The 26546-nt window shown below is 36.1% G+C and overlaps 1 protein-coding gene across 6 annotated transcripts in view; it reads right to left on the reverse strand.

Moving 5' to 3' along the window:
- st18 (ST18 C2H2C-type zinc finger transcription factor) overlaps positions 1–26546 on the reverse strand; it is a 262012-nt gene that overhangs the window by 60172 nt on the left and 175294 nt on the right. For all 6 annotated transcript variants that reach the window (XM_028803518.2, XM_051928741.1, XM_051928740.1 and 3 more), the window contains 2 exons: positions 23637–24338; positions 11610–11741 (listed from right to left, as the gene is read on the reverse strand). In XM_028803518.2, coding sequence (XP_028659351.1) covers positions 11610–11741; positions 23637–24338 — 834 coding nt within the window. The remainder of the gene's footprint in view (positions 1–11609; positions 11742–23636; positions 24339–26546) is intronic.

The raw sequence follows: 26546 nt of genomic DNA on the forward strand, positions 1-26546 counted from the left end.
ATCTTTCTATTTGTGTCTTATTAAATTAGTCGTACACAAAGTACTGTCCAACCTATGTTGCTACAATGCTTCGATATGTAAAATATTGTCTAATGCGTTGTTATCATCTACTAATTATTCTAACGGAGCAAAACAACAAAGGTTTTCCTGGATGTGTTTATATTGCTTTCCTGAATGCTTTACTGGAACGTCGTGGTTCATGTCCATGAGTTGCACTGTTGATTTCTCTGATTCTCTGATAAAATGGTGTCCTCTATATCAGCGGTTTTCAACCTTTTTGACTTGTGGAAAATATAATAATCTTACTTACTTTGTATTATTATTTGTTCAACCAGTGCATGAAGTGGAAATGCATAATTACTGGTACTGTCTTGTTTAGTTCTGATTTCTTGATAGAAAGGAGGTTTTAGTGTCTAGATTTATTAACATTGGAGAGCAATTACCTTGGGAAAGTGGGGGGGGGTTTGAGTGAGGAAGCCTGGGGAGGGGATGTTGCCTGGGTGTGGTTCCATTTGGAGTTTTGAGTGTCCAGATTTACTTACATTAGATTGGACTTTCATGTGGCAAGATGTTTTACTACAGGTAGTTGTCGACTTACGACCTATCCGTCTTATAACCATTCGACTTATGACTGATACCGTGTTTCTTGGGCAAAGGACAGTTTTCGCCACACCAGCTCCGTATGCCATGACTCATTCATCAGTTTCAACTATGTTCAGTTACATTTGGCTTACAATTATAGGAAAAAAAGGCAATTGATCTCAACACAAAAATGAAGGTAATCAAGCAGTATGAGGGAGGAAAGAAAGCGAAAGCAGGTGACTTTAAGTTATCCCATTGTAACCGGTGTCCACCGCAGCGCTGTACTGCTGTGCTTTGGCTTTGAATCCGGTTAACCTACAAAGCTTCTGTGTTGTGTTACACAATGTGCTGCTTCATGCAAACTGCCACAAAGGGGTAATGAAACCACACTGAACTCCTTTATTTTTTAATTTTTATTATTAATAGGTTGAAATGTTAAAAAAGAAAGCATATGAGCGCTCAAACTCTGGTGGTATGATTCCTCCTCTCACAGTTAACATAATGAACACTGGGAGAGGCTCACTCTGATGATGTAACATAACACAGAGAAAGAAAGGATTCGTGAAGCTGTTAAAGGTCTGGCACCCATGTAAGCAACAGTAATAATGAAACAAAATAATAAAATAAAAAATAATTTACAAAAAAACAGAGACTGAAAAGTGGGAGACGACCTTAAGAGTTTTGAGCATTCAGACAGTACATGAGGTAATTTTTTGTTTAAAATGTTATCTGAAGTGCATGCACATTGGCTAAAAAACAAGATCTGGGAATTCACTGATTTTCGCGGACCAGCGGTTGGTAAACCTTGCGCTAGAGGACAACACAGAATCAAGTAGCATTACTTACTAAAATGACAGCATTTGTTCATATCACCTGAAGTTCATCTCCACAAGAAATATAACTAAATAGCTAACACCGAGAGAGGAATTAAGCCGCAATAGAGATCCACAAAGTAACCTTACATCGAAAACACAAAAGGCTGCTCTTAATCACTGGACAGAAATGCGTTTGTTTTAATGATGAAAAAAAATCTGTCCAACTTAAAAAATAAACTTCCAAGACATGATGTTCAAATAAGGCTACCTTAGATGGTGAGCTGAAAAACCCCACAATGTAGATAAACAGTGTTATAAAAAGCAAAATGGACAAACAGGAACGTTTCAAATCAGATTTAACATGTTAAACACCTTTAAATATATTTCACTTTCACACATGAATATGGTATCTCTAATGTAATCAACCATTATGTACCTTTTCCTTCGTGACTGTCTGGACTTCTGACCCTATAGACCAAGAGAAAAGAAAAATTTGCCAGAAAATGATACCAAGCAGCTACCAGACAGTCCTCTAGGGGAGACAGCCAGTCTGCGTTAAATTAATTTAATTGAGCTTTCAAACAAACATATAACAAAATCCATCACCTTCATCACTTCTGCCCTACCAATGGGCTTTTTCACTAACTTACCTACTGACTCTATGATCAGTTAGCTCTGGCAGGGAGCAGGCCTTGGCCCATCCAGGATCATTTTCCAATAAAGACAGGGTTCATTCACAAGGTCTTTCCCTTACCATTGTTGGAAGACAAGTCTTGGAGATTTAAACTACATGGTGTGTGAGTCAGGGGTGTGTTCTTGCTCCTACTCTGTTCAATGCTTGCATGGACTGGGTGTTGGGCAAGGTTGTGGGGTACAAAAGCTATGGGGCATCTGTTGGCAAAGAAAGATTCACTGATCTTGACTTTGCTGACAATGCTGTGATCTTCTTGTAGTTAATGGAGGCTCTGATCAGGGCTCTTTAGAGACTGAGTGAGGAGTCTGAGTGCCTGGGTTTGCGAGTGTCCTGGATAAAATCCAAGACCCAGGACCTTAAAGACCTCTTAGGCACAGCCATCAGCAGTGTGTCTGTCTGTGGAGAGAATGTCAACCTCGTTGAGAGGTTTACTTACCTTGGCAGTAACATTTGTGTCTCTGGTGACTCTTCCTATGAAGTCAGTAGGAAAAATTTTGGAAGAGCACGGGGGTTCATGAGGTCGCTGGAAAGGGGTGTGTGGCGCTCCCAATATCTATGCAAAAGGATGAAGTTCTAAGTCCTGGTGCTTCCTATCTTCCTATATGGTTGGGAGACATGGACCCTATCCAGTGACCTGAGATAAAGACTGGATTCCTTTGGTACTGTGTCTCTTCGGAGAATCCTTGGGTACTGCTGGTTTGACTTTGTCAAATGAGTGGTTGCATATGGAGTCTAGAATGAGGCACATTACCTGCATTGTGAGGCAGAGCAAGCCAATTGCAAGTAAGTAGGTTATGGCACTATGGTCATTTGGCGCGATTCCCAAAGGGTGATCCGGCTCACAGGATTCTCATTGTTGAAGACCCGTGTGGCTGGGCCAGGCCAAGGGGACGCCCGTGCAACACCTGGATGTGGCAGATAGAGGGTCATTTCTGGAGGGTGGAACTGGACCTTGTGTCTGCCTGGAGGGCTGCCAACCAGGATCTTGAGCTGTTTCGTCGTGTGGTGGGTGCAGCAACGCGCTGTACCAGCGCATGCTCTCCAACCTGACCGGACATGTGTAAGAGTGGCACCCCTGTACATCATCTTTGTCTGAAAAAATACTAAAATCATAATAAAATCATAAAAACTGCCATCAAAGTGGTGGTGACAATACCACTGCCTAATACTTATGAAACCAACTTAATTAAATTCAGACTTGTATGAGGATCAGAAGCTGCTGAATATTTACATATACCCTATATGTAAAAAGTTAATTATGTATACTTCAGGTATATAATCGAATTTAGGGCCGTTGTAGGATGGAACTTATCCCAGCAACATCAAATTCAAGGAAGGAACCAGCCATGGTGGAGTGTTAATATATCACAGGGTAATCTTATATCATAGTAGTTTAGAATTGTCAATTTACATCTTTTACATCTTTGGAGTGTGGGTGGAAACACATTGCATCTCAGAAAAGGTTTAACGTATAATTACATCCGCTGAATATTAATGGTATAGAATTTTATTTTTGACAAAACCATTTTTATACAATGTACTCAGATAATATAACAATTATATCTATACACTTCTAAATCCCATTATTTGGAGGATATAGCAATTGCATATGTAAGCTGAAGGGCAATGGCCTTAAAAATAATTTCTGGAAGTAGCTTTAATTTAGATTTGTTCTAGAAAGCAGTGGCTTAAGTTGGGGACTCCTGTGAAGGACTGCCAGGAAACTGGTTAAAATAATCAGTTAACATAGTAAAATAAATGCCTTCCTAAAAAATCCCATAATTATTAACATTATTAGCTCATTTATATGGAAACCAAAAAGACCAGGTTTTAAAACAACAGCATCACAAATATCCAACACAGAAGGTGCCATGATGATACCTGACTGTCAGCTATACCACTAGGTTGCAAGTATTTGCAATTTAAAACAATAGAAAGAAGTTATTTTTCTTCTTCTCTGTGCCCTTGTCATTATTAATTATTGCCAATATATAGAAAACACTTTAAATAAAAAACACTGCTGTCAACTGTTCCATTACAAGATAACCTTAAAATATAAAAGTCTAAAATCTGCCTAAATTACACAGTATTTAAGTTTCAGAAGACATTAAACATCTCAACCTTCAGAAATCTCTGTATTGATGATATGTTTGCACTTCTGATCAGATATGTTATAAATACAGAATCTCCCCAAAGCACTTATTCTTCTATTTACAAGTAAGGAACTTTGTAAAAAAAAAATTTGCTTAGCTTCCCTAAACCAGCACTAAAGCTCACACTCAAAAATATAACGAATACGGAGAAGATTATTGACAGCATTTCCATTTCTAAACTCACCACTGGACCACCTTTGGCAGTGCTGGGAAAAAGATGACTAAATCAATATCTTACTGAAGGAATGTAACTCCACAATTCAAAACATTCATTTCTTTTCATTTAGTGCAAAACATACTGTAATTCAACTGAAAAATGTACACTGGACACACCTCTCCAAATTAAAATTATCTAAACTATATCACTGTTTAGATACTAAATGTAAATGAAGCCAGGTAGCTCCAGTCTCACTCAGGCATATGTTTTGGGACTATCCGAAATTAAAGCCCTTCTCAGAGAAGTCTTTTCTTATCTATCCAATAGTGTAGGATTTAGGAACATTGTAAATCATCCTGTAGCAGTGTTTGGAGTTATTGTTTTTCAGATGTTCTTAAGACTATCTGGTGATACACTGACCATTATTTCACACTCTGCATTGTTAATGCGTCAAGTAATTCTACTCGGAAGAATCAAAATACACCCTCCGCACCTAATGGGAAAATTATATTTTATATTATCTAAAACCAGGGTAGGGGTGGGGTTTTTAGAGTGGTGTACGATTACAGCTCTTAAATGTTTCCATGACCTATGGGTTTGATTGTATTTCTGACTGACAGACTTATATATTTTAATTTTATTTTTGTTTTAGTAAAACTTGTTTGATTATTATATTATAGAACCTCTTGTATAATTCATAGATTTGTAACAAATAAAACCTTCAAAAGAAACTTGATTGTACTGCTCCTAATAAATGTATGTCTTCCTTTCACAAAATGTAGTAGTGTCTGAACATTTTGGCAAAACAATGACGTTTTCAGTGCTGGACTATGTTCCTATGTGCTGAACACTATGCCTGTGCCACTTGTTAATTTTTGAAATTGTGAAGTACATAATGACATAATAATGAAACATACCAATTCAGGGTACTCCTCTGCATATTTTTGTGTAATTCAAAATACTAAATAAGTTGTGCTCCTGTTGCCACATAAATTAAATCTGTTAACATGCACAGGGGCTTTGGATATAAAATACATAGGTGTTCATCATTTATGACAGCAAATTCATCAGACTAGTGAATTTCACAAATACAGCAAAATTCAGACAAATAACCAATGTCCCAAAATCTAAAAACAGGTTGTCCAGCAATTGTTTTGACAACAAAACACATATTAATTCGAGAACGTAACTCTTCATGCACTGTACAATTGCCTTTTCTGCCCTGCCAATCCTTCTACTTCCTAAAGTTTTTGTTTTCTTCTTTTTCATTGTTATTTGGCCATTGACAATAATCAGAATTCAAAGTTTTACATGTGGCAGTTTAAATTTAAGTTTAAATAAATGTATTATTATTACTATTATTATTATTAAAAATTATTAGCTACAGACCACTAACAACATTCGATCAGATGATTTTCTTCTGTCTAGTCTGTTTCCTTATTCTCTCTCTTGTGTTATCTACTGATTCTTGTGGCAAACCATGCAACTATGCCCATTCCATCAAAAAAGAAAATCAATCACAAATGAATGCAATAGAAAGTGAATAAGCAATGTTCAATTAGGATAATCTTTGAGTCCTTTTGTTCATTACTATCATGTCTTTCTGAATAGCTACTTTATAGATTCTTAATCAGCTCTTTTCTCATTAGTCAGTCATATTAAACACCAAACAGGTAGAACCTGGCATTTTGATTGAATCAGTTTAATTCAGTATTCCTTTACTTTCAAAACAACAGTCCTCCAAAATTAACAAACACAGAAATTATTTAATCTCTGTTGGTATCTTATAATGAATTGAACAGCAATATATGTGTACTGTATGTAGCAACAATACAGAATTAAACAGAAAATAAATACTGTGACTCAAGTATGGCCAATTGTGCATAAACACATGCTTTTCATATTTTATTGAAACGTGTTCACTAGCATGGTGAGTAATGAAATGTTTGTAATAGTGCAGTGCAGCGTGGGATTTCTTTGAGCATATGTAGGCCAGCTATTCATAGATTTAACTCCCTGCAGGGAACCTATTTAAATGAAAGCTAACACAAACATATACAGTAACAGTTATTTTAAGATGTGTTATAGGTTTTTAGGAAACATAAGCCCAAAATCAAAAAGCACTTATTTGAAATCGCATAATAGCTCTCATGCCTGGCATGATGGCTTCTGTAACATGCACAGTATGCATTGAGATACAGTATTTGCCTTATTTTAGCTCTTTAATTTAATAACTGAAGTTTTATATTGCTTTATACATTTCAAAAGCAGGGAATTGAACAAAGTGTCAATCAGTGTCAATTACCTAGCAATGACTATTATTAATACTAAGATTTGTATTTAAATTAACAATTTATCATATTCAATAACGTCTATATAAATCTATTTACATGCTACAAACATTATAATAGAAGGATGGTGACAGTGTGGCACAGTGGTTAGCACCCTGGTTTGAATCAAGTGAGGTACTGACTATATGGAGTTTGCATGTCTGTATGGGGTTCCCTCCAGGTGCTTTAATTTTCCTCCCATATCCCAAAGACATGCATGTTACATTAATTTCTGACACAAAATTAGCTGTGTAGGTGTGTGTGTTATTGGGCACTAGGATGAAATGGCACCCAATGCAAGGTTGGTTTCTCAGTTTGTCACCTAATGCAGCCAAGATAGGCTTTGGGTAACATTGACTTGAACTGAATAAAGCAGGCTTTGGAATGCTATATTATATTCAGTTCTAGGTAGGTCAGTTGGGTGTGGAATTTTAAACCACAAGAATGTCAGTTAAACGTTCACCACTAATGTCCTTAATCTGCCTGTGCTATTATTGTAAAAAATATACTGCTCAAAGAAATTAAAGGAACACTTTGAAAACACATCAGATCTCAATGGGAAAAAATCATGCTGGATATCTTCACTGAAATGGACTGAGTAATGTGTTAGGAACAAAAGGATGCCACATCGTTTGATGGAAATGAAAATTATCAACACACAGAGGGCTGAATTCAAAGACACCCTAAAATCTAAGTGAAAGAATTATACTGCAAGCTAGTCCATTTTACCAAAATTTCATTGCAGCAACTCAAAATTGTACTCAGTAGTTTGTATGGCCACCACATGCTTGTATGCATGCCTGACAACGTCAGGGCATGCTCCTAATGAGATGACGGATGGTGTCCTGGGGGATCTCCACCCAGATCTGGACCAGGGCATCACTGAGCTCCTGGACAATCTGAGGTGCAACCTGGCGGCGTCGGATGGACTGAAACACATAATGTCCCAGAGGTGTTCTATTGGATTTAGCTTAGGCGAACATGGGGGCCAGTCAATGGTATCAATTCCCTCATCCTCCAGGAACTGCCTACATACTCTCGCCTCACGAGGCCAGGCATTGTCGTGTACCAGGAGGAACCCAGGACCCACTGCACCAGCATAGGGTCTGACAATGGGTCCAAGGATTTCATCCCGATACCTAATAGCAGTTAAGGTGTCGTTGTCTAGTAGAGGTCTGTGCATCCCTCCATGGATATTCCTCCCCAGACCATCAATGATCAACCGCTAAACCAGCTTTGCTGAATGATGTTACAGGTAGCATGACGTTCTCCACGGCTTCTCCAGACCATTTCACATCTGTCACATGTGCTCAGGGTGAACCTGGTCTCATCTGTAAAAAGCACAGGGACCAGTGGTGGACCTACCAATTCTGGTATTCTATGGCAAATGCCAATTGAGCTCCATGGTGCCAGGCAGTGAGCACAGGGCCAACTAGAGGACGTCGGGCCCTCAGACCACCATCATGAAGTCTGTTTCTGTTGTTTGGTCAGACACATTTACACCAGTGGCCTGATGGAGGTCATTTTGTAGGGCTCTGGCAGTGCTAATCCTGCTCCTCCTTGCCCAAAGGAGCAAATGCTGGTCCTGCTGATGGGTTAAGGACCTTCAACGGCCCTGTCCAGCTCTCATAGAGTAACTGCCTGTCTCCTGGAATCTCCTCCATGCCCTTGAGACTGTGCTGGGAGACACAGCAGACCTTCTGGCAATGGCACTTATTGATGTGCTATCCTGGAGAAGTTGGACTACCTCTGTAGGGTCCAGGTATCGCCTCCTGCTACCAGTAGCGACACTGACCGTAATCAATTGCAAAACTCGTGAAAAAACATTCAGAAAAGATGAGAAGGGAAAAATGTCAGTGGCCTCCACCTATTAAACCATTCCTGTTTTGGGGGTTGTCTCATTGTTGCCCCTCTAGTGCACCTGTTGTTAATTTAATTAACACCAAAACAGCTGAAACTGATTAATAACCTTCTCTGCTACTTCAGTGACCAGATCAATAGCCCAGAAGGTTCATTGACTTGATGCTATACTGTGATTAAAAAGTGTTCCTTTAATTTTTTTGAGCAGTATACATATAAACAACTGTCAGACTTTAAACACACAATCTTCAGGTCTGGGTAATTATTTTAAATCACTTAATTTGCACGAACACCTACATACTGTATGCAGACAATAGTACTATGGCTTGTTATATTTAACAAACATCTTATATGATGTTCAGCATAGTAAGATCCATTCATTTTCCAAGCCCATACATCCATCCGTCCATCTATTTTCAGACTAGGTCTGGGTTGCTAGGTGTTTTAGCCTATCACAGCACTGTAGGAATGTGCCGTATGAAAGGTAGTTGTTTGATTGTAATGAGCAGTCTGTCAAATATTTAATCTGTTTGGTGTAAAATAAAAGAAGCCGCCCAATAAAAACTATAATCGTACTGTATCTTAAAACACAATGATATTGTTGAACTATTCTATGTTTCTTAGAAAAATGAATCCAGGAATCCAGTAAGCATGAATGAGTTTGTCTCTCAAAGGTAACCAATGAATGCTCGGGTAGTTTTTGGGTTCTCCTAAGCCTAAAACAGTTGTTTTTTTTTCTTCTTTTTTAATGTCTGCTATACTAAACTGCTACTGAAAACATACCTCTTTCTCAAAACAATGAGGCCCCACTGTTGTCTGTCATGTCCATCTGTAAAGGATTTATTTACAAGATTGCAAGCACCTGCACTCATTGAGATTTAATTAAATATTTTAGGAACACAGCAATTGTTTAAAATACAGACATGTGGCATGTGCTGCGTTGTGGCCCTACACAATTAGCAGACATTACTAGGTAAAGGCAGAATGCATTTCACTGTTTCCTTAGTAACTTTACTCTTTGTTTCATACAATTCATCACATTTGTAATTAGTTTTACATAAAATGTTTGCTCAGCTTAGTGTGAGAGTTTGCATTTTGCTAACAAAATATGAAATAATACAGATATATTTATTTATGGGACTAAAATGGTAATTTAAAACAATCCCAGGTGAAAGTGAGGGTCTATGCAATTTTCTCCCCATGCTTCTCAAGTATTAATTGAAATAAATGACGACTCCTGCCGTGTACTGGAATAATGTAGCAGTTTTTTGATACTAAATCTATGGTAATTTTGTCTCTTAATGTGCAATAACACTAGCCCTTATCTCAATCAATCAGCTGCCTAAATAAACAAGAGACATAATCTTCCTCAAAATTACACCTTATGGACTGAGGCCCAGTAAGAGCCAGGATTACAGGTGTAGACACATAAATCAGAACAGGAGAGAAGTGAAACCAGCAAAACTCAATTATTATCATATAATAGAAGGATAATGGGGAACTGTCAGTGATTATGTCAGAGTTCCCTAGTACAACAGAGGGCAGAATGGAGGTCCATTATATTAAAAAGGGGGCCTGTTACCTAAGATAAAAGACAGAATACTTATACAACAGGAACACCTGGGATTGAAAGCAGAAATTGGAAGAATGCGGCCCCAGAAGTTCTACACACCAGAAAAGTATCTCCAGGGCTTCACCCAGAAGTAGTTCATGACTGGACTTAAACACCCCTTCTGGCCATTAGGCCCCTGACCTAGGAGTAATGAGGATAAATGTGTGACAAGGATTCAACTGACAAGAGGAAGAGAGAATGCAAAGGAGTAAGAAGACAAACCATTACCCTGGTGGGATTGTCCTTTAGCGGCTAAATCATTACACAGCAAGCCCTGACTATAACATCCCATACTATTTTGGCATGTGTTTTTTACTTTGGCCTCTTTGGCCCTATGTTAGGCTTTGGAGATTAGTCAAACATTGCCCTATACTGGTCACAACATATTGACAGCAAAACCAGAAACCTGAAGAATACTTTCAAGATGTATGGTATTATGGCAGTGGTTAATGCTGCATTGCACTCCAAGCACACTCCAAAGAAGTGGCCATGATGTGCACCATATTTCTCCTGCTAATGTTTGTATAACTGATGGGACTAGGGTTCCTTTTATTGTAGTGTTTTTCATTTTTTGTTATTTTTGCAATTTATCTAAAATGTTTTTAACATTTGGTTTATACTATGTTTTACATTGTCTCATTCTTCACACTCTAGTAAGACTATTATAGTTATTTAGGGCTCTCAGGTGTTGCCCTGATTCAATCAGCGATAACCTACAGTCCTATTTAAGACACCTGCTTCCACAAACACATTGCTGTGGCATTCTCTTTGGGCCATAGTGTTCTTCAACTTCATCTTTGTGCTTCCCATTTTTGTAAAGTTTGGGGTCTTGTTACCTTTTGTGATTTTCTGGTTTTGGATGTCTGTCTTATTTTTTAGAATTATGAATTCTTTATGATGGACTTTTAGCTTTGATAACACTATATTTCAGTTCTTTTTTTCGTTTTTTTGCTTAGATTACTTAAATTGTCTTCTTTTCTTTGTTTAAATGTTTGTTTTTTTGATTTGTATCAAGATGAATATTGTGTATCTTATTTAAACTAATAAATTATTTTAGATAAATCATATTAAATATTTAATGTCTTGAATTGGCAAGGTGTTTTGGCCTTCCCACTTGAGCCCAAATATTAACAATAACAAGATCCAGAAATCAATATATACAGTACATGTATATAATTCAGGTAATATCCTGTAAAGTTAATACAAGGTTCAGTAAGATATGGTATGGTAAGGCTTTATTTTTAAATTACTAATTACATTTGATTTTAAATTACTGGTTGTATATCTAAAGACACTTTCTAAGGAGAGTTGTTCTAAAATGCTGCAAAGAAAATTTAAAGTGCACCAAAATGTTTATTCTGATAAAAGAATATGAACAAGACTGGTAGCTAAATTCTCAAACTCACTTTCAGGTGGTACACGAACTTTATGGGGGCATCCAGAAAGACTTCTGTGGTGAGGATAAAGACCAGTCACATGACCTGTTCCATCACATCCAGGTGTTGGACATTTGATCTCTTTTTTCTCAGATCTGGACTCTAAGAAAAGAAAAAATGAAAAATGTTATGGCACACATTTTTATAACTCTCTCTTTAATGTACCAATCTTCTTTCATTTACCAACCACATTCAGTGCTTTGTTACTGTCGACATTTTCAGAAAGAAATACATCTATCAGTTTCCTGTTTCTCTCAATAGACAATATAGTTTGCCATGGCACCATTCTGTTTAGAATGTCAGTTCATCACAGTACTGGCTTTGTGTAAGTAAACCAATTCCATTAATTCTGTCAGTTTATTGGCCTGACAGTTCAAGGACGCTGAGTTAAAACCCCAGTCTGGTCATTGTCTGACCAGAATGTGTACTTTGTCCTTATGTTTTCCTGAATTACGTGATTATGCTACCACACCCCAAACACAAGCAGAAATGGATTATTGTCTATTTTAAAATTGGCCTCAATGTGAATTAATACGTGGGTGTCTGCTTGATTGTACCCTGCGATAAATTATTATGAAGTCCACTGTTTGGAAAATGATTAAATGAAGCAACTGGTCAGCAGATTTTAGGCCTGGCGGGAGGCTGGAATTCTTGAGAGAAATCATAAGCAGTATGAGAACAAAACCACCACACATACAGTAGAAGTCAACCTAGGGAAGATATAAACTCACACCCAAACTACAATGGTGGCAGCCCCTGTGTCACTTTCTTTTTTTACAAGATTCTAATTTAATTAAGCTGGCAAAACAAAATGACCATAAATCTTTATCTTTGTCTAACATTTCCCTTATGATATAATATAATATAGTATAATATAATATAATTCCCTTATATTATAATTGATATATCATTTTTAAACTGTACACACTAAGATTAATTAGAAAATTTTCATTTACAACAACTGAAAACAGCATTTAAGGAAGATTTATCAAATCAAGTTTGTCAACAAGCTAATTCAACATGTGAGACTCATTTGCATCTATATATTTAGATGTAACTGACTGATTAATTAAACTTGTTTAAAAATTGAATTTGGCTTCTTATCCATTATTTCAGAATTCCTGAAAAAAACAGTTTACTGTTTCAGTTTAAAGTATCTCCCACAAGTGAATAGTAATTTGCTACTACTTTTGTCAGTTGACTCCTCCAGAAAAGCTCTTGATTAGGAATGGCCATAATTCCAGTAATCAATTCAACTTTCAATATACCTTTAAATGCAGACTCCATTTTAGTTACTCCCACACTATTCAAATATGTACCACATGGCCTTTTCTGGCATTCATCACATTTTAGTTATTGCACTGACAAAATCCACTGTCTTTGAAAAACACTGTGACCTCAATAAATTTAGTGTTTGAAACATTGTTTCTTGGAAGTTTTTAGAATCTCTATTAATTGCAGTTCTTTGTGAGAGTGGACTGTCTCTAAAATATTAGTTGGCTGCACTGCACTGCCTTTGTGCTTTTATTTCATCAGCTCAATCACCTAAACGGTTGGCTAGTGTGTAAGTTCTGTAACACTAACTCATAAATTTTACTTTGGAATCACCATGAGGTACAGAATAGCTAATTTTGGCACCACTGAAAAGTGGCCATAGAACAGAGGGCCATTTGATTCAATTTGTACATGCAACAGCTGTAGAAGTACAGTATAACATTTTTATAAGACTTACATTCATCTCACTATTAATTCTAATTCCTTCATTCATCTTAACTATGGGACAATGGAAGGTAAAATGGTTAGCAATAACAACTGATTAGTAATAGCACTGAACTCTCAAAGCATGCACAAATCGTGTACATTATTTCTGCAGTCACCTTATAAGTGATTGAAAGTGGCATTAATCGTAAGTTTTATTATTATTTTTTTCTTTTGTTTTGAAAGTGCAGAAAGATTTTACAGATTTATTATGGAATATCACATCCAAAAATGATGTTGTTTTATATGTTACTTTCCCCATGTACAATAATTTGTAGTGATTGGTGAGAAAAAAATATAATCCGTGTTTCTGCTAGAATAGGTAAAAAACAGCAAAGAGTAGCAAAATCTCCCTTCACTCTGTGTTGCATGTTCCACATTTCAATGCATCTAGTCATATGCTCACAATGCCCCTAATACATGAATTTTACAAAAATATTGTTAAATAAATCACTTCTGGAAAATGATCTTCTGAACTAAAAAGGAAACTTACTTAAATGCAACAGAGCTAGCATTTTGCTAGCCCACCTCCCCTTTCACTCACTGGTTGAGAGTCTAACCCAGTTAACAGCTTGTTTATTGGGTACAAGTGACATTGCACTTCATGTGATATTAACATTGCAAAATGTACTGGGATATGAGTACAACTGAAAGAAAAGTGAGTAAACACATTACCAGCAAGAGAATATGTCTCGTACTAGTGCAAATCCGAGATGATTCAATAAGCAGAAGGTCAACTCCTGTGTTCAGTTTTCACAGACTGCCACTAAATAATCCCAAGGTAGTCCAGTTGTGGATATGAAAATAAATGTAATGATGGGAGGTGGGTCTACAATTCAAATTCTTGTTCACGAGAATGATTTCTGGAAGTGGTTTACTTAACAATATAGTAGTAAACATTTATGACTAATGACCCTAACCCTATGAGTCAATGACTGGACGTGTGGATTATGCTTCACAGGTAACATGACATTTTTTTTTATGGACTTTTTAATATTGTTTGCTGTTGTGCAGCTTTGACCATTGGTTACCATAGATGCCTATTCTATTTGAAACTTTGCTATTTCCGCTCTGAATGAAAATAAGAGATTAAAAATCGTCCTTGGCCATCACTGCAAACTATAAGGGGAAAGTAATATAATAAAAAATATTATTTTTAGGTGGAGTATCCCTTTAAGTTCACCTTTGGAATATTTTTAAAAAATATTGTAAATTGCTCATAACACCGAGCTCAATTCTGGCCATTTCAAATTTGGTTTCTTTTGCGTATGCACATTGATGTAAACTCTGGTTCCCTGTGGTTGTGCACATTAGAACTTTTTCAAGTCCATCATTGTACAATGTAGACAAAATAACATCAACAAAGGGCCGTATGTCTGTATACTGTATATTAGTTTATTTTCTTATTTTTTAATTATTTTTTCTTTAATCCAGTGCAAATTTATAGATCACCTGTACCTACAACAAAACACAATCTTTTGTTTAAGTCTTTCCCTCAGTCAGTGTTTCTCAGTCATTTTATATTTGTATCAAAATGCTAATATGCTGTCAGATACCTCTTAATGCTGTCGAGCCTTGTATTTTATGCCTGGAGCCTTTATCATTTTTGTCCTAATTACACCTTTAGGCAGAGTATATTCGTCTTATATTTTATGAAAGCTATATGATGACGCTATTACCAAGTACAGTGGAACCTCGGTTCACGACCATAATGCGTTCCAAAACTCTGATCGTAACCCGATTTGGTTGTGAACTGAAGTTTTTTTTAAGGATTTTATTCACAAATATAGTTAATCAAACCATAGAATGCACAGCGTAATAGTAAACTAAATGTAAAAACATTGAATAACACTGAGAAAATCTTGAGCAACAAAGAAAACTAACACTGCAATAGTTCGCGCTATAGCGTTACCAACCGCTGGCTAAAAACACTTTTTTTTAATGAGTTTTAAGCACAGGGAAAAAAATGAACATTTGAAAAAATCCGTAATTTAATAAACCACCAAGAAAAGTAACATTGCAACAATGCACACTATGAACCAATCGCTGTAAACAGAAGTGAAAACAAAATCAAGCCCAGTGCATTCTTTAACTGCCTTCCTACCTTATGCGTCCAGCTCTCTCTCTCGCGCTGCCTGTGTGTGTGTGTGTGCCTCTCTCGCTCTGCCTGTGTGTGTGTGTCTCTCTCCCTCTCTCTGCCTGTGTGTGTGTCTCTTACTCTCTCGCTCTGCCTGTGTGTGTGTGTGTCTCTCTCTCGCGCAGCCTGTGTGTGTGTGTCTCCCTCTCTCGCGCGCCTGTGTGTGTGTGTGTCTCTTTCTCGCGCCTATGTGTGTGTATGTCACGCTCTCTTGCTTGCTCGCTGCACAGGAAATGCACAGGGAGAGACTGAACACGTACAAACCGAAAGGGACACTGGCTTGTTCGTATACCGAGTGTGTGGTCGTGAACAGATGCAAAAAATTGGCAAACTTTTTGGTCATAAACCGATTTGTACGTGTTATTCGTAATAACTGGTAGTATCAGAGTGAGGAGTAATGAGTAGTATCAGTGTGAAAATCCTGCTCTTTAAAGAAGTGGGTTTTTGAAGCCAAAGTAATGTTTATTAATATTACAACTTAAATGTGCCAAAACAGTGAAAGCACTATTGACAAATATTTGAATGGTATATGGGGGATTTACAGACAGTCTCCAGTTATGAGCAAATACTGCAGTTATGGTCAGTCTAGTTCAATGGATAATACTGGAGGCACACTGAAAACAACACAACAAACAAGTTCTTAAATAATGGATTCATTATTAATTGTCAAACTAAAAAAGCCACATGGTAGACAGCAAATGATGATCACTGAAAAAACTTAACTATAATCACATGCAAGGGTTTTTGTTAAGCAATGTATCCACAAGTGTAGACATTTAGGTTTCTGTGTTGCTAAGATGACCTCATGTGCTGGAGGTTCTGCTGTTGTGTGGCAGCAATTGTAGATTGAAACCAACAACAAAATACTCAACTGCACAAAATCTCTAATTGTCATGACCATGGCCAAAAACACTAAACAAAGTGGAGCTGAAGTAAATAACAATAAATGTATTCTAATATTATAAAACACTTAACTATGTATAAACTAAGCCCAAAATTAATTCTAGATGTGCCAAAACCATTAAATAATGACAAAATAGTACTTTAGTATGTGTAATTAAACAGCTAATGTCTTCTCCATATACTGATGCAAACACAAATCTCACAGCAGTAAATGCCAATACCTTGACAAAGTGCTTTTCTGACCAAGACGTGTGGTGTTACAAAGAGCTTTAAAGAAATAAAATATCCCAAGTTGTTGGGCATTTACTAATTCATATGGCACTGATTTAAAAATGTTTGATTTTATACACTAAAATCACCCCCCTGACACCCCCCTCCTTGCACTTACTTCACCCCCACCATGAGCTGTGACACTGGTGAGACAGCCCCACTGACCACAAATGAAATTCCTCCAACACCCATGTCCCTGGACTGTATTAGAAGTATTTGATAATAGATGAATGAAATCAACTTTAAAAATACCTCAAAAACCTCTCATCATTTTAAAACCAGTGAAACAAAAATTCTGAAAATCAAAGTGCAGGTACAAAACAAGTTGTAAGATTTCAGTATTTTGATTGGAGACTGCAAAAATTTCGATCACCTTTTGGAAAAATATTAACTGATAAAAGTCAAAAAAAACCAACATGAACTTCAGGCTGCCCCCATTATTTTAGCAATACGGTACTTTAGGCTTGCTGCTCCCACTATGCCCCGAGACTACAGTTCTAAAAGTAATCATGTATTGTAGATGGAGAAATTGCCAGGGACTCCATAATATGATAATATTTAGCTACATGGATCTCGATATAACAATACTGCAATTCACTATGTTTTATAATATTAAGTATTGTGATTCCGTTCTGCAATAAATTGTCCCCTTTTCATTTGCTAAAAATCAAGTCACATACTCGCAGGCAGAAGCGCATCAATTTACTATACCATTTAAGAAAAATCCTTTACTCAGCTCATCCCACTACAATCTATTTAGTTATGGAAACTGGTTTCAAGTAATTCAGCAGCCTCCACAATAAGATTAGGGATGTTCAGCTATGGTTCATAACACATACTTAGGTGTATTGACTAAAAGTAGTCCTAGGTCACTTTTTGTGAGGTCAGCTTTTATGTTTTTAATAAGGCGGTCAAACAAAAACTGAGACTAGAATATATAAATCTGCATTTAAAAACTGTACTATCAATAAAATGCCACTGTATCTGCACAATACATTTTTATACTTCTGTTGCTGTACACATGCCATTAAAAGATAAAACAAGCCAAGCACAGGAGCATGCAAACACTGCAGTTGAATTTGACAAAATATTTATTTTCTCCCTCTTTCTCTTTGATTATATTATTCTGTGAATTTTCAATTCAATAAAAATTGTCCATGAAGTGCTCCAGTTAGCTGGAGTTGGAGAAACATGGTGTGTCTGGAGTAGTGGACTGGAGTACTTGATTTTAATATAATAATGCTTGTAAACTCCACAATTTATATTAAGCTCTTTCTTCACTGGAAACATTGTGAAAATCAAGCTAAACCCAAATATTCTACTTAAATGTGCATTTGTATAGAAATCTCTGTAACACTGGTAACTTTCACGTGTGCCACTTGGTGGAACGTAGAAGTAATGCATTTTAATTTGCAACAACCAATAAAATGGATTACGTCTATATTTTAAAAGGTGTTGGCACTGCAACTGTTACAAACTCTCATACATATCCTCAGTGTATCAATGATACTTTGTGTCAAAACATATTACAATACTTGACAAAAGTAAAAATTTCATCAAATTTTAGCAGTGTGGTTCTAATACAATTATCTCATTAAAATGAAATGCAATGTAAAGTAATATACATCTGCATTTTTAAACATTTTGACATAGTTAATATTTCCTATTGCTATGCCAAATATCAATTTCTACCAGCCTTGTGAAACTGCAGTCTATTCCTGAAACATCCAACTCTAGGTAGCAATGAACCCCCGATGGGATGACACTCCACAAAAATGGTACACACATGAAAATCCCAACACTCACTCACATGAGCCAATTATCATTAAGTGGAATGAAGTGAAAATGTCACCTAACTAAAAACTTGTCTTAATCACTTCAATAACAACATCAACTGTATTTTATACAATAAACCATATTTTTGATGCAATAATTCACCAAGTCTCCTTAAGAATTCTTACTGCATGGAAAAATGCAGACACATATTATTAAATGATAAACTACGTGCCAGGGTGCTCTTGACGTGATTTATTTTATCTAGCACTGAAACTTCAATACAGCTGCTGACCTGACTTTTCATGCTTCTTTACATAAGCAGTTTCCACTTAAAAAATATTGTTCTCTTTTCTCAATGTCATTTTAAAGGCACAATCAACTGAAATATGATAATGGCCAATATTATAAGTAAAATAAAGTGTAAAATGCTAATGAATTTTGCCACATTTTGATAAGAAAGAAAGAAAGAAAGAAAGAAAGAAAGAAAGAAAGAAAGAAAGAAAGAAAGAAAGAAAGAAAGAAAGAAAGAATAATTCCAGAAGGATGGTCTTAGACTTCTAAAAGCTGGATCAAGACTGCACTTCTATCTAAACCAGAAGAGATACTGTAGATAACATAAGCAGCTTTAAATTTTTGGAGTCACAGTCACTGATAACTCAATGTGCATTACTGTCAAGAACTTTGCCAAAGTCGTTCTGTCCTCAGACATTTGAAGTGAGCCTGAATGTCCCCATCTCCACATAGCAATTTCTATGGGTTCACAGTGGAGGTCACACTCACTACATAATATTCTGGTAAGATACCTTCTCAGCTCAGGACTGCAAAGCACTACAGAGGATTATTAAGTTGGCTCAGAATATCAATGGCACCTGGTATTCCCTTCTGTTCAAAACACATTCAGTATAACAAATGCTACATTAGAAAGGCAAACAGTACTGAAGACCTCAGCCATTCTTCACACTCACATTTTCTCCTTGTCTCTTTTGACAAACATTACTAGATAATTAGCACTCTCATGTTATTAGATTCAGGGATGGCTTTTATTAACAGGTCAAAGACTACTCAACAGCCTCTTGTACTTACAACTGACAACAGTACTTTATGTATATATCACGTGATGTTTCATTTTATGTATGATGATGTATTCAATTTCTGTGTTTGTATGTTTTGTCTGTTGTTGGTATTGTACTACTGCCTCCACTGTCTCAAGTCTGTGGGTGAAATGCAAGTCAGAATGTCAATGTACTAGTGGGATTGAGACTGTTACGATTTGTTGAACTTGAACTTGCTGTTGATACATGCCAAGCTTCCCCTCTTCACAAACAAAGGTCCTGACATATGTGAACAGTACCTGTGAGTTTACCTTCTTCCTTGCTTTGTAAGCTTTTTGCTACTCTCATAATACCTGCGCCCTTATACATGCAGAATTAATTGTGTTTGAATTTTTTAAGCTATGATGCCGTTGAATGTACAGTAGATTGTTAACACAATTCACAAGGCAAGATACTGTGAAAACCGATATATAGAATATCCTTCAAGAAACCACCCTGGACCAGTTTCTGGACCACTGCAGGGAACATATACTCACAACAACATGGACCAAATTTAGAGTTACTCTTTAAACTAGCATGCAAATTTTTATGATGTGGAAGGTAGAGTATCAGGAGAAAAAAAAACCCACAGACATGTAGAAAGTGTGTAAAATTGACACATGTTGAGACCCTGTATTTCTAGCCACTGAACCACCTTCTTTATTACTAATATAATTTCATTGAAAAATATACAGTATAAATTGTATCTAACATTTTTAACTTAACTGTATGCAATATATTAGTGACAAAATATAGCTTGTTACCAAACTGAAACAATCTGAAAATCCTATTCTCACATGTAAAACATGAAAATCATTTTTATCCATCTGAAGTCTCTAATTAATAAGAGTTAAAAATACATTGTTTTTTCCAATTTTTATCTTATGATGCCATTTTACAATATACTGTTAAATCAGTAGAAAACATTTCTTGTATTTTAAGCATGAACAGTCAGAATTTGTACACTGTATATACAGTGTTAAAGAAGTCATATAATGTACAAATTATTTAAGCATTTTGAATAGCAAGAAAAGTCCTACATAGATGTAATCAATTATTATTATTATTATTATCATTATTATTATTATATTTCAATAGTAGATTTGTCCCAGTTACTATCCAATATAGTACCCTTTATAGTGAAACACATTTGCTGAAGTTTTTTGTTTTGCTTTAATTTTATTTTCTGCTTAAGAAGATTTTGAATTTGAAGGGCACACTGAAGTGAATCTACTTCTTGTTCTGTCATGTTGATTTCCTTTTTGATTTTCTCAATAAAAAAAAGATCATACACACAAAAAAGTCTGTCCCTGACACACTTATGGCGACTGGGAGTTAGCAGGCAATTGTGATGTCAAAAAAGACTGACACTGAATTCAAAAATGGTCCCAAAAACAATTATAAAAGATTTGTCATTTATAGTACAGAATCTTTAAATCTTTTCCTACAAAGTTAGTGTATTAAATACAGTATATATAGTATACTAATAGTATATAATATCCTAAATTCAAACTGTTCTCGGCAGTCATGAACAACACAAGTTCCTCCCTTACAATTACCTGGAAAACACCACCATATGTTTGTAAATAGATCTTTAAGTAATTACAATTAGGCATTAATATTCAGAAATATACTCTAGAAATCCATAGCACAACATGCATATGCATGTAAATTGTTTTATAAGCATGAAAGGAGAGGATGATTTATCTGATAACCTAATTGATACAATCTGTTACATTTTGATATATGAATATGTATTGTCTCTTCCAGTTAGCTAATTCCAACAGTAACAAGTATCCAGAACAGAGGTTAGGCAGTTTGCTACTAGATGTAAGAGGAAGAAGAACTCCACCTGAGACTAGCCACTTGTGTGCAGTCGCACACAGACTCAATAATACCTTTCTAACTAGGGCTGTATAAAGAGAAGACTGAAAACCACACTCTTCAAATAATAACTGTGAAGATTCCTGTCCGGAACTTTTATATTAAAATAAATAAATTATCCATCCATCCATCCATCCATCCATCCATCCATCCATCCATCCATCCATCCATCCATCCATCCATCCATCCATCCATCCATCCATCCATCCAGCCAGCCAGCCAGCTAACCAGCCAGACAGCTATCAGTGTCCTAAACTCACACATTAATTCATCTAGACGTGTATTTTCAAGCCTGTTTAACTGAAATCAGGCTTACACTGAGTCTGAGATGGTGACAGCAGCATAAGGTACAAGGAAGCAGCCAACCAAGGCCAAGAGACCAGTATATGACAGGGCAATGCCAATTTTACTTTTAATTATATCCATTTATCCATTAATTTTCTGAATGAACTTTTTCCATTAAATGGTCATAGAAATCAAAAATATTTCCCTTACAGAATCAAGCGCCAGACGCAAGAAAAACTTGATGGAACAATTGTCCATTGCACGGCTCACTCCCACACACAACCAAGCTTACTCACATGGTGCCAGCTTAGAGTCACCATTATAGTACAGTATACCCATCTCTAAGTTGTGGGAGGAAATAAGAGAATCTCCAAATTACCTACATGAACAGGAAGAAAACCCAAGACAGACAGTAACTCAACTAATTATTGAAACTAGGTACTTAGAGCTGTGGACAGTTGTGCAAATATTCTGCCTCTGACATACCCATTATTCAATTATAAAAGAGCTAAAATTGTACTTAATTACAATTAGTTATATTCACTTTGTTAATCTCGCTCTATTACTTGGAACGATACAATTTATCCCGGCAGCAAAGCACCCGAGGCAAGAAAAAATCCTGAATGGAATGCCAATCGGCTGTAATCAAGATTTTGGAACCACTTGTTCTCTATTTTGGATTTTGTGTATAATTTTACTTTGTTTTTATAATTACTTACATTATTTAACTAACATCATTTTGTATTCTCTTTCTGGATTTTTTGCACGGCTCTTACCATATTGATTATAATTATTATGCTTATTGCTGTTTTTAATGCCACAGATGTCATGTGATAATGTGTGTCACCATATGTTGCCTATGAAAAATGGCAGCGTACAGTTGCTCATATTTGTGTATGACATCAATGACAATGGCTTAATTCCCTCAAGTATTTTTTTGTCGCAGGAATTAGGGAAAAGATAATAGACAACAAATATTTTTATTTATTTTTTGGATAACATTATATGGTTCTTTGGTTTTGGTTGATTTTTCAAATAATTTTCATTTCCTATTTTTTCCAATAGTCACAATACAGTTCATCAAGAAAGCACACATAATCACAACAGGGTAATTTTAAGTAGGCAATTGACCTGGATCATGTTGCTGGAATAAGGCAGAGATATAGAGTTGAGGGTTAAGGTTAATGTCATTTGTAAAGAGTACAGCAAAAATCTGTGCAATCATGACCAGCATGCACCGTGATCTAGGGTCATGACTACAGTTGAAACCTATTGTACCTGTATCCAAATAGAACGGGTTAGCCCTACACATAAGTCAAGTAACAGTTCCAAAATGAAATCTGTGTCAAAAAGACTGGGGAATGAAAGCACACCATGCTGTCACAGTGCAGTCCTAATTACTGTTAATTAATTTTTTGTAATCTCTAGTCCCTTGCTAAAAGAAGCCTGCTAGAAACATAGTATGCTTAGCCATGGACACACAGATAATATTTACACATATGTAATGAATTTAAAAACATTGTAAGTTAGTGCCAGCCTATCTTAGGAATTCTTTCAGCTGTGTTCACATGGTAGTGTCTTAAGATGCACATTTAAGTTTAGTTCTTTAGAAGTTATTCCAGTTTTAAAAAATCAAACAAGTGAACAAACACCAACTATAATAGCATAAGTATGGATGAATTGTAATTTCCACCAAAGTATTTCACAACTACTGTATGTTATCATGAATATTATTTACTAAAAGGCAGAGTGCAATTTTGATTATGATTGTATTCAGAGACAAAATAATGTCTAAGTACATAAATTGGCTAAACAAAAGCAACCTTTCCTTTCAACTAATAGTAAAACCTAGATTAAGCTCATATAAAGAATTACAAACAAATGCATAATTACCTTTGCAAACATTATAGACATGCCTGGCCTCAAGGTCTATGAGTCTACTGTGTCTCCGTTCCCCAGTCATTTGATCCAGCAAGAATCTGTCCATTTCCTTGTAAGCATTGTGCAGAACTTGTCTCTGCTCAGACTGTAGTGCAATGGCCTCTTTCAGAAGACTGAGATTGCCCTTAGAACTTGGAAAGTCACATTCTCGCCCAGAGAACCCATTTAACCAAACTTTATTCTCATGAATGACCTCTGCCTCCTCATCAGAGTAGTTTACAGCATCCTCCTGTTCTTTATCGTGAATGTCCAGATCTTGACTAGTGTCTGAGTCCCCTGCATCAGTTTCATGCTGTCCTTCATCACATTTCTTTCCTAGTGGTTCCTGTGGTTGCTCAGTGTTATGCTCGTTTATACTGTTTATTTTTCCAACCTTGGACGTTGTATCCCACTCTGAGCTGCTACCATTAAGCTCTACAAAGCTTGAGGATTTAACCATTGATTCCACATTGACATTATTTAACTGCTCCTTTACTTGGTCCTTAGCATGAGCATCATCATGTGTATCTGTCTGATGGATGCTCCTCCTGTCTTCAAGTAAATCCTCTGAACTTGTTTTTTGGAGGCATTTTGCTAGTTCTTCAATAGGTTTGTTGTTACTTGAGACCTTATTTGACTCTGAATTTGCAGTAGAGATTTTCTTGAGATTTCCACCTGGAGGGAAATAAAATGAAAATATTAATGTTAATGAAACCATGTACCAATTATTAATAGTGTTATTTAACCACTTTTCCATACAGAGGAGGAATGCATGTGGCTACAACTGACTTAAAAATCATAATGAATTTACTGTAGTACAGCCTTAGAGGAATCTTGCATTGTTGCTTGCAGCTAAAGAGCTGGATTATACAGTAAACCATAAATTTGCTCACTTGATCCCAGCTTCAGACTCATTATGCAACCCCATGCAAACCACTAGCTTGGCAGTGCTCCAAATCTAAAAAATATCATTATATGAAGGTATTATATTTTCTGCAGTTCCAAAGAACCCTGGGAAGATGTTCAATATGTAAATATGCTATAAAAAGGTCCTTTCAAGTTTTTTTTTTTTTTGCTTTTGTTTATAATGTATTAGAATGTTGGTGAAAAAGACAAATATTTAGAACCATCAATAGTCAGAAGTAAAGGTATGCATTATAAATTAATGAATGTATGAAACACCTAACTGAACATATAATGCAAAGAAAAAACATTGCTTTACCTAGATAATATTTAAATAAACTAGTAAGTATAAATAATAATACTGTTTTATTTAATGACTGTTTCTGATGGTCATCTCAGCTCTTGTTGTCATGATAATAATAAGAATCTTAGAATATATGAGATACTAGCTATGTTACCAGGCCTTGCCTGGGTAATTTACAAAGATAATGGGCCTCAGTTACAGTGCCGTTGGTTAACTAAATGTTTCAGCCCCTATAGCAAGAGAGGGAGAAACACTGACAATCTTTGTCTGCTTGTTCAAGCCACCTCCTCAGACACCCTACTCCCCATTTGGCTAGCAGAACTGAAAGTCTGCGGTGAACAAAGCTGACTTCATTCCAGAGGGTTCTCCAAGTGTTGGCTCTGATGGAGACATGGATTCGCCCAGAAAACACACCAACACCAAGAGCACTTTCCTCCAGTTTCAAATTTACCCATACCTGCTATCCCAGTGATAAAAGTTGGAGGGACAGTATCCTTGTGTCAAAGAAATGGAGATTCAACGCACTAGGTACAATTATGCTACCTAGAAATACCATGCAATTATGGTCTTCCATCCAATTAACATTAACATCATTGCTACTTATCACCTTCCAGGGATGCTTAAGAACTTCAGTGATGAGCTGGATGAACTGCTCTCTTTCGTCCCAGACAACAGCAGCCCAATCCTAATCATTGTGGACCTGAACATCCACCTGGACAGTCACCCTGCTACAGACTTTCTCACTCTTCTTCACCCCTTCAAGATAACACAGTTCCTCACCTCACCAACCAAACTATGCATGATGTACACAGGAAAAGAAAATGGATGCATAGCACAAGCAAAAAGTGATTTGCATGTGGCTAACAATCAGCGGGTCCCTAGGAATGGTTAAAATCTGAAATGTCTGGTAGCACCCTATATTGCACATTATCTTTTATCATGTAGCAAAAACACATTTTTAAAATAAAAATGATGCGTTTTTGTATAAAGTCCAAACACAAAAAACTGAAACCTATATTTTATCTAAAATTCAGCTTTTAGCATTGTATCATCATTAAACTTTTCCAATAATTTATATTGTTTGCTTTTTAAAAGAATCTTGACAAACCTTTGTTCTATGACTTAATGCAACTGTTGTAAAACCCTAGCCTCATCATGTAAATTTTAGAAAGAAAAAAGTGCTCAACCAGTTTTAATCAATTAGTCATCACTCCTTGTGTTAGCCAATCAGATGTGGTGGAAAAAATGGACTGTTTGGGAATTACTGGAAAATGCAGGCTTATTTAAAAGTTGCAAAATGTATAATAGGCTTTGATTAAAATCTCAACTATATAGTTTAACTTTACTGGTGGAAATGACATCAAACAGTAGAATTAAATGCGATTTCATATAAGCACACAAACAAGCATCCAACAAATGAGGAGGCTGAACATTTTTCATTATAGATCATCTTTGTTATGTACTTATCTATTAGCAAGCAGGTTTTTAAATGCCTTGTCTCTGATTAAATTTTAAAACTTAATGATGCTTAAAGGGACAATTATATTTGTGTTGCCCTGGAAATAAAGCTATCTGAACACGTAATCAACATTTTCAGTGCTAGTTGACAGCTGAAAGAGCTTTCTACTTGATGATGGTTATGCCCTTTCAAGAACTATACAATCCAAGAGTAGAGA

This window comes from Erpetoichthys calabaricus, chromosome 6 (assembly GCF_900747795.2).
Source record: "Erpetoichthys calabaricus chromosome 6, fErpCal1.3, whole genome shotgun sequence".
Lineage (NCBI taxonomy): Eukaryota > Metazoa > Chordata > Cladistia > Polypteriformes > Polypteridae > Erpetoichthys > Erpetoichthys calabaricus.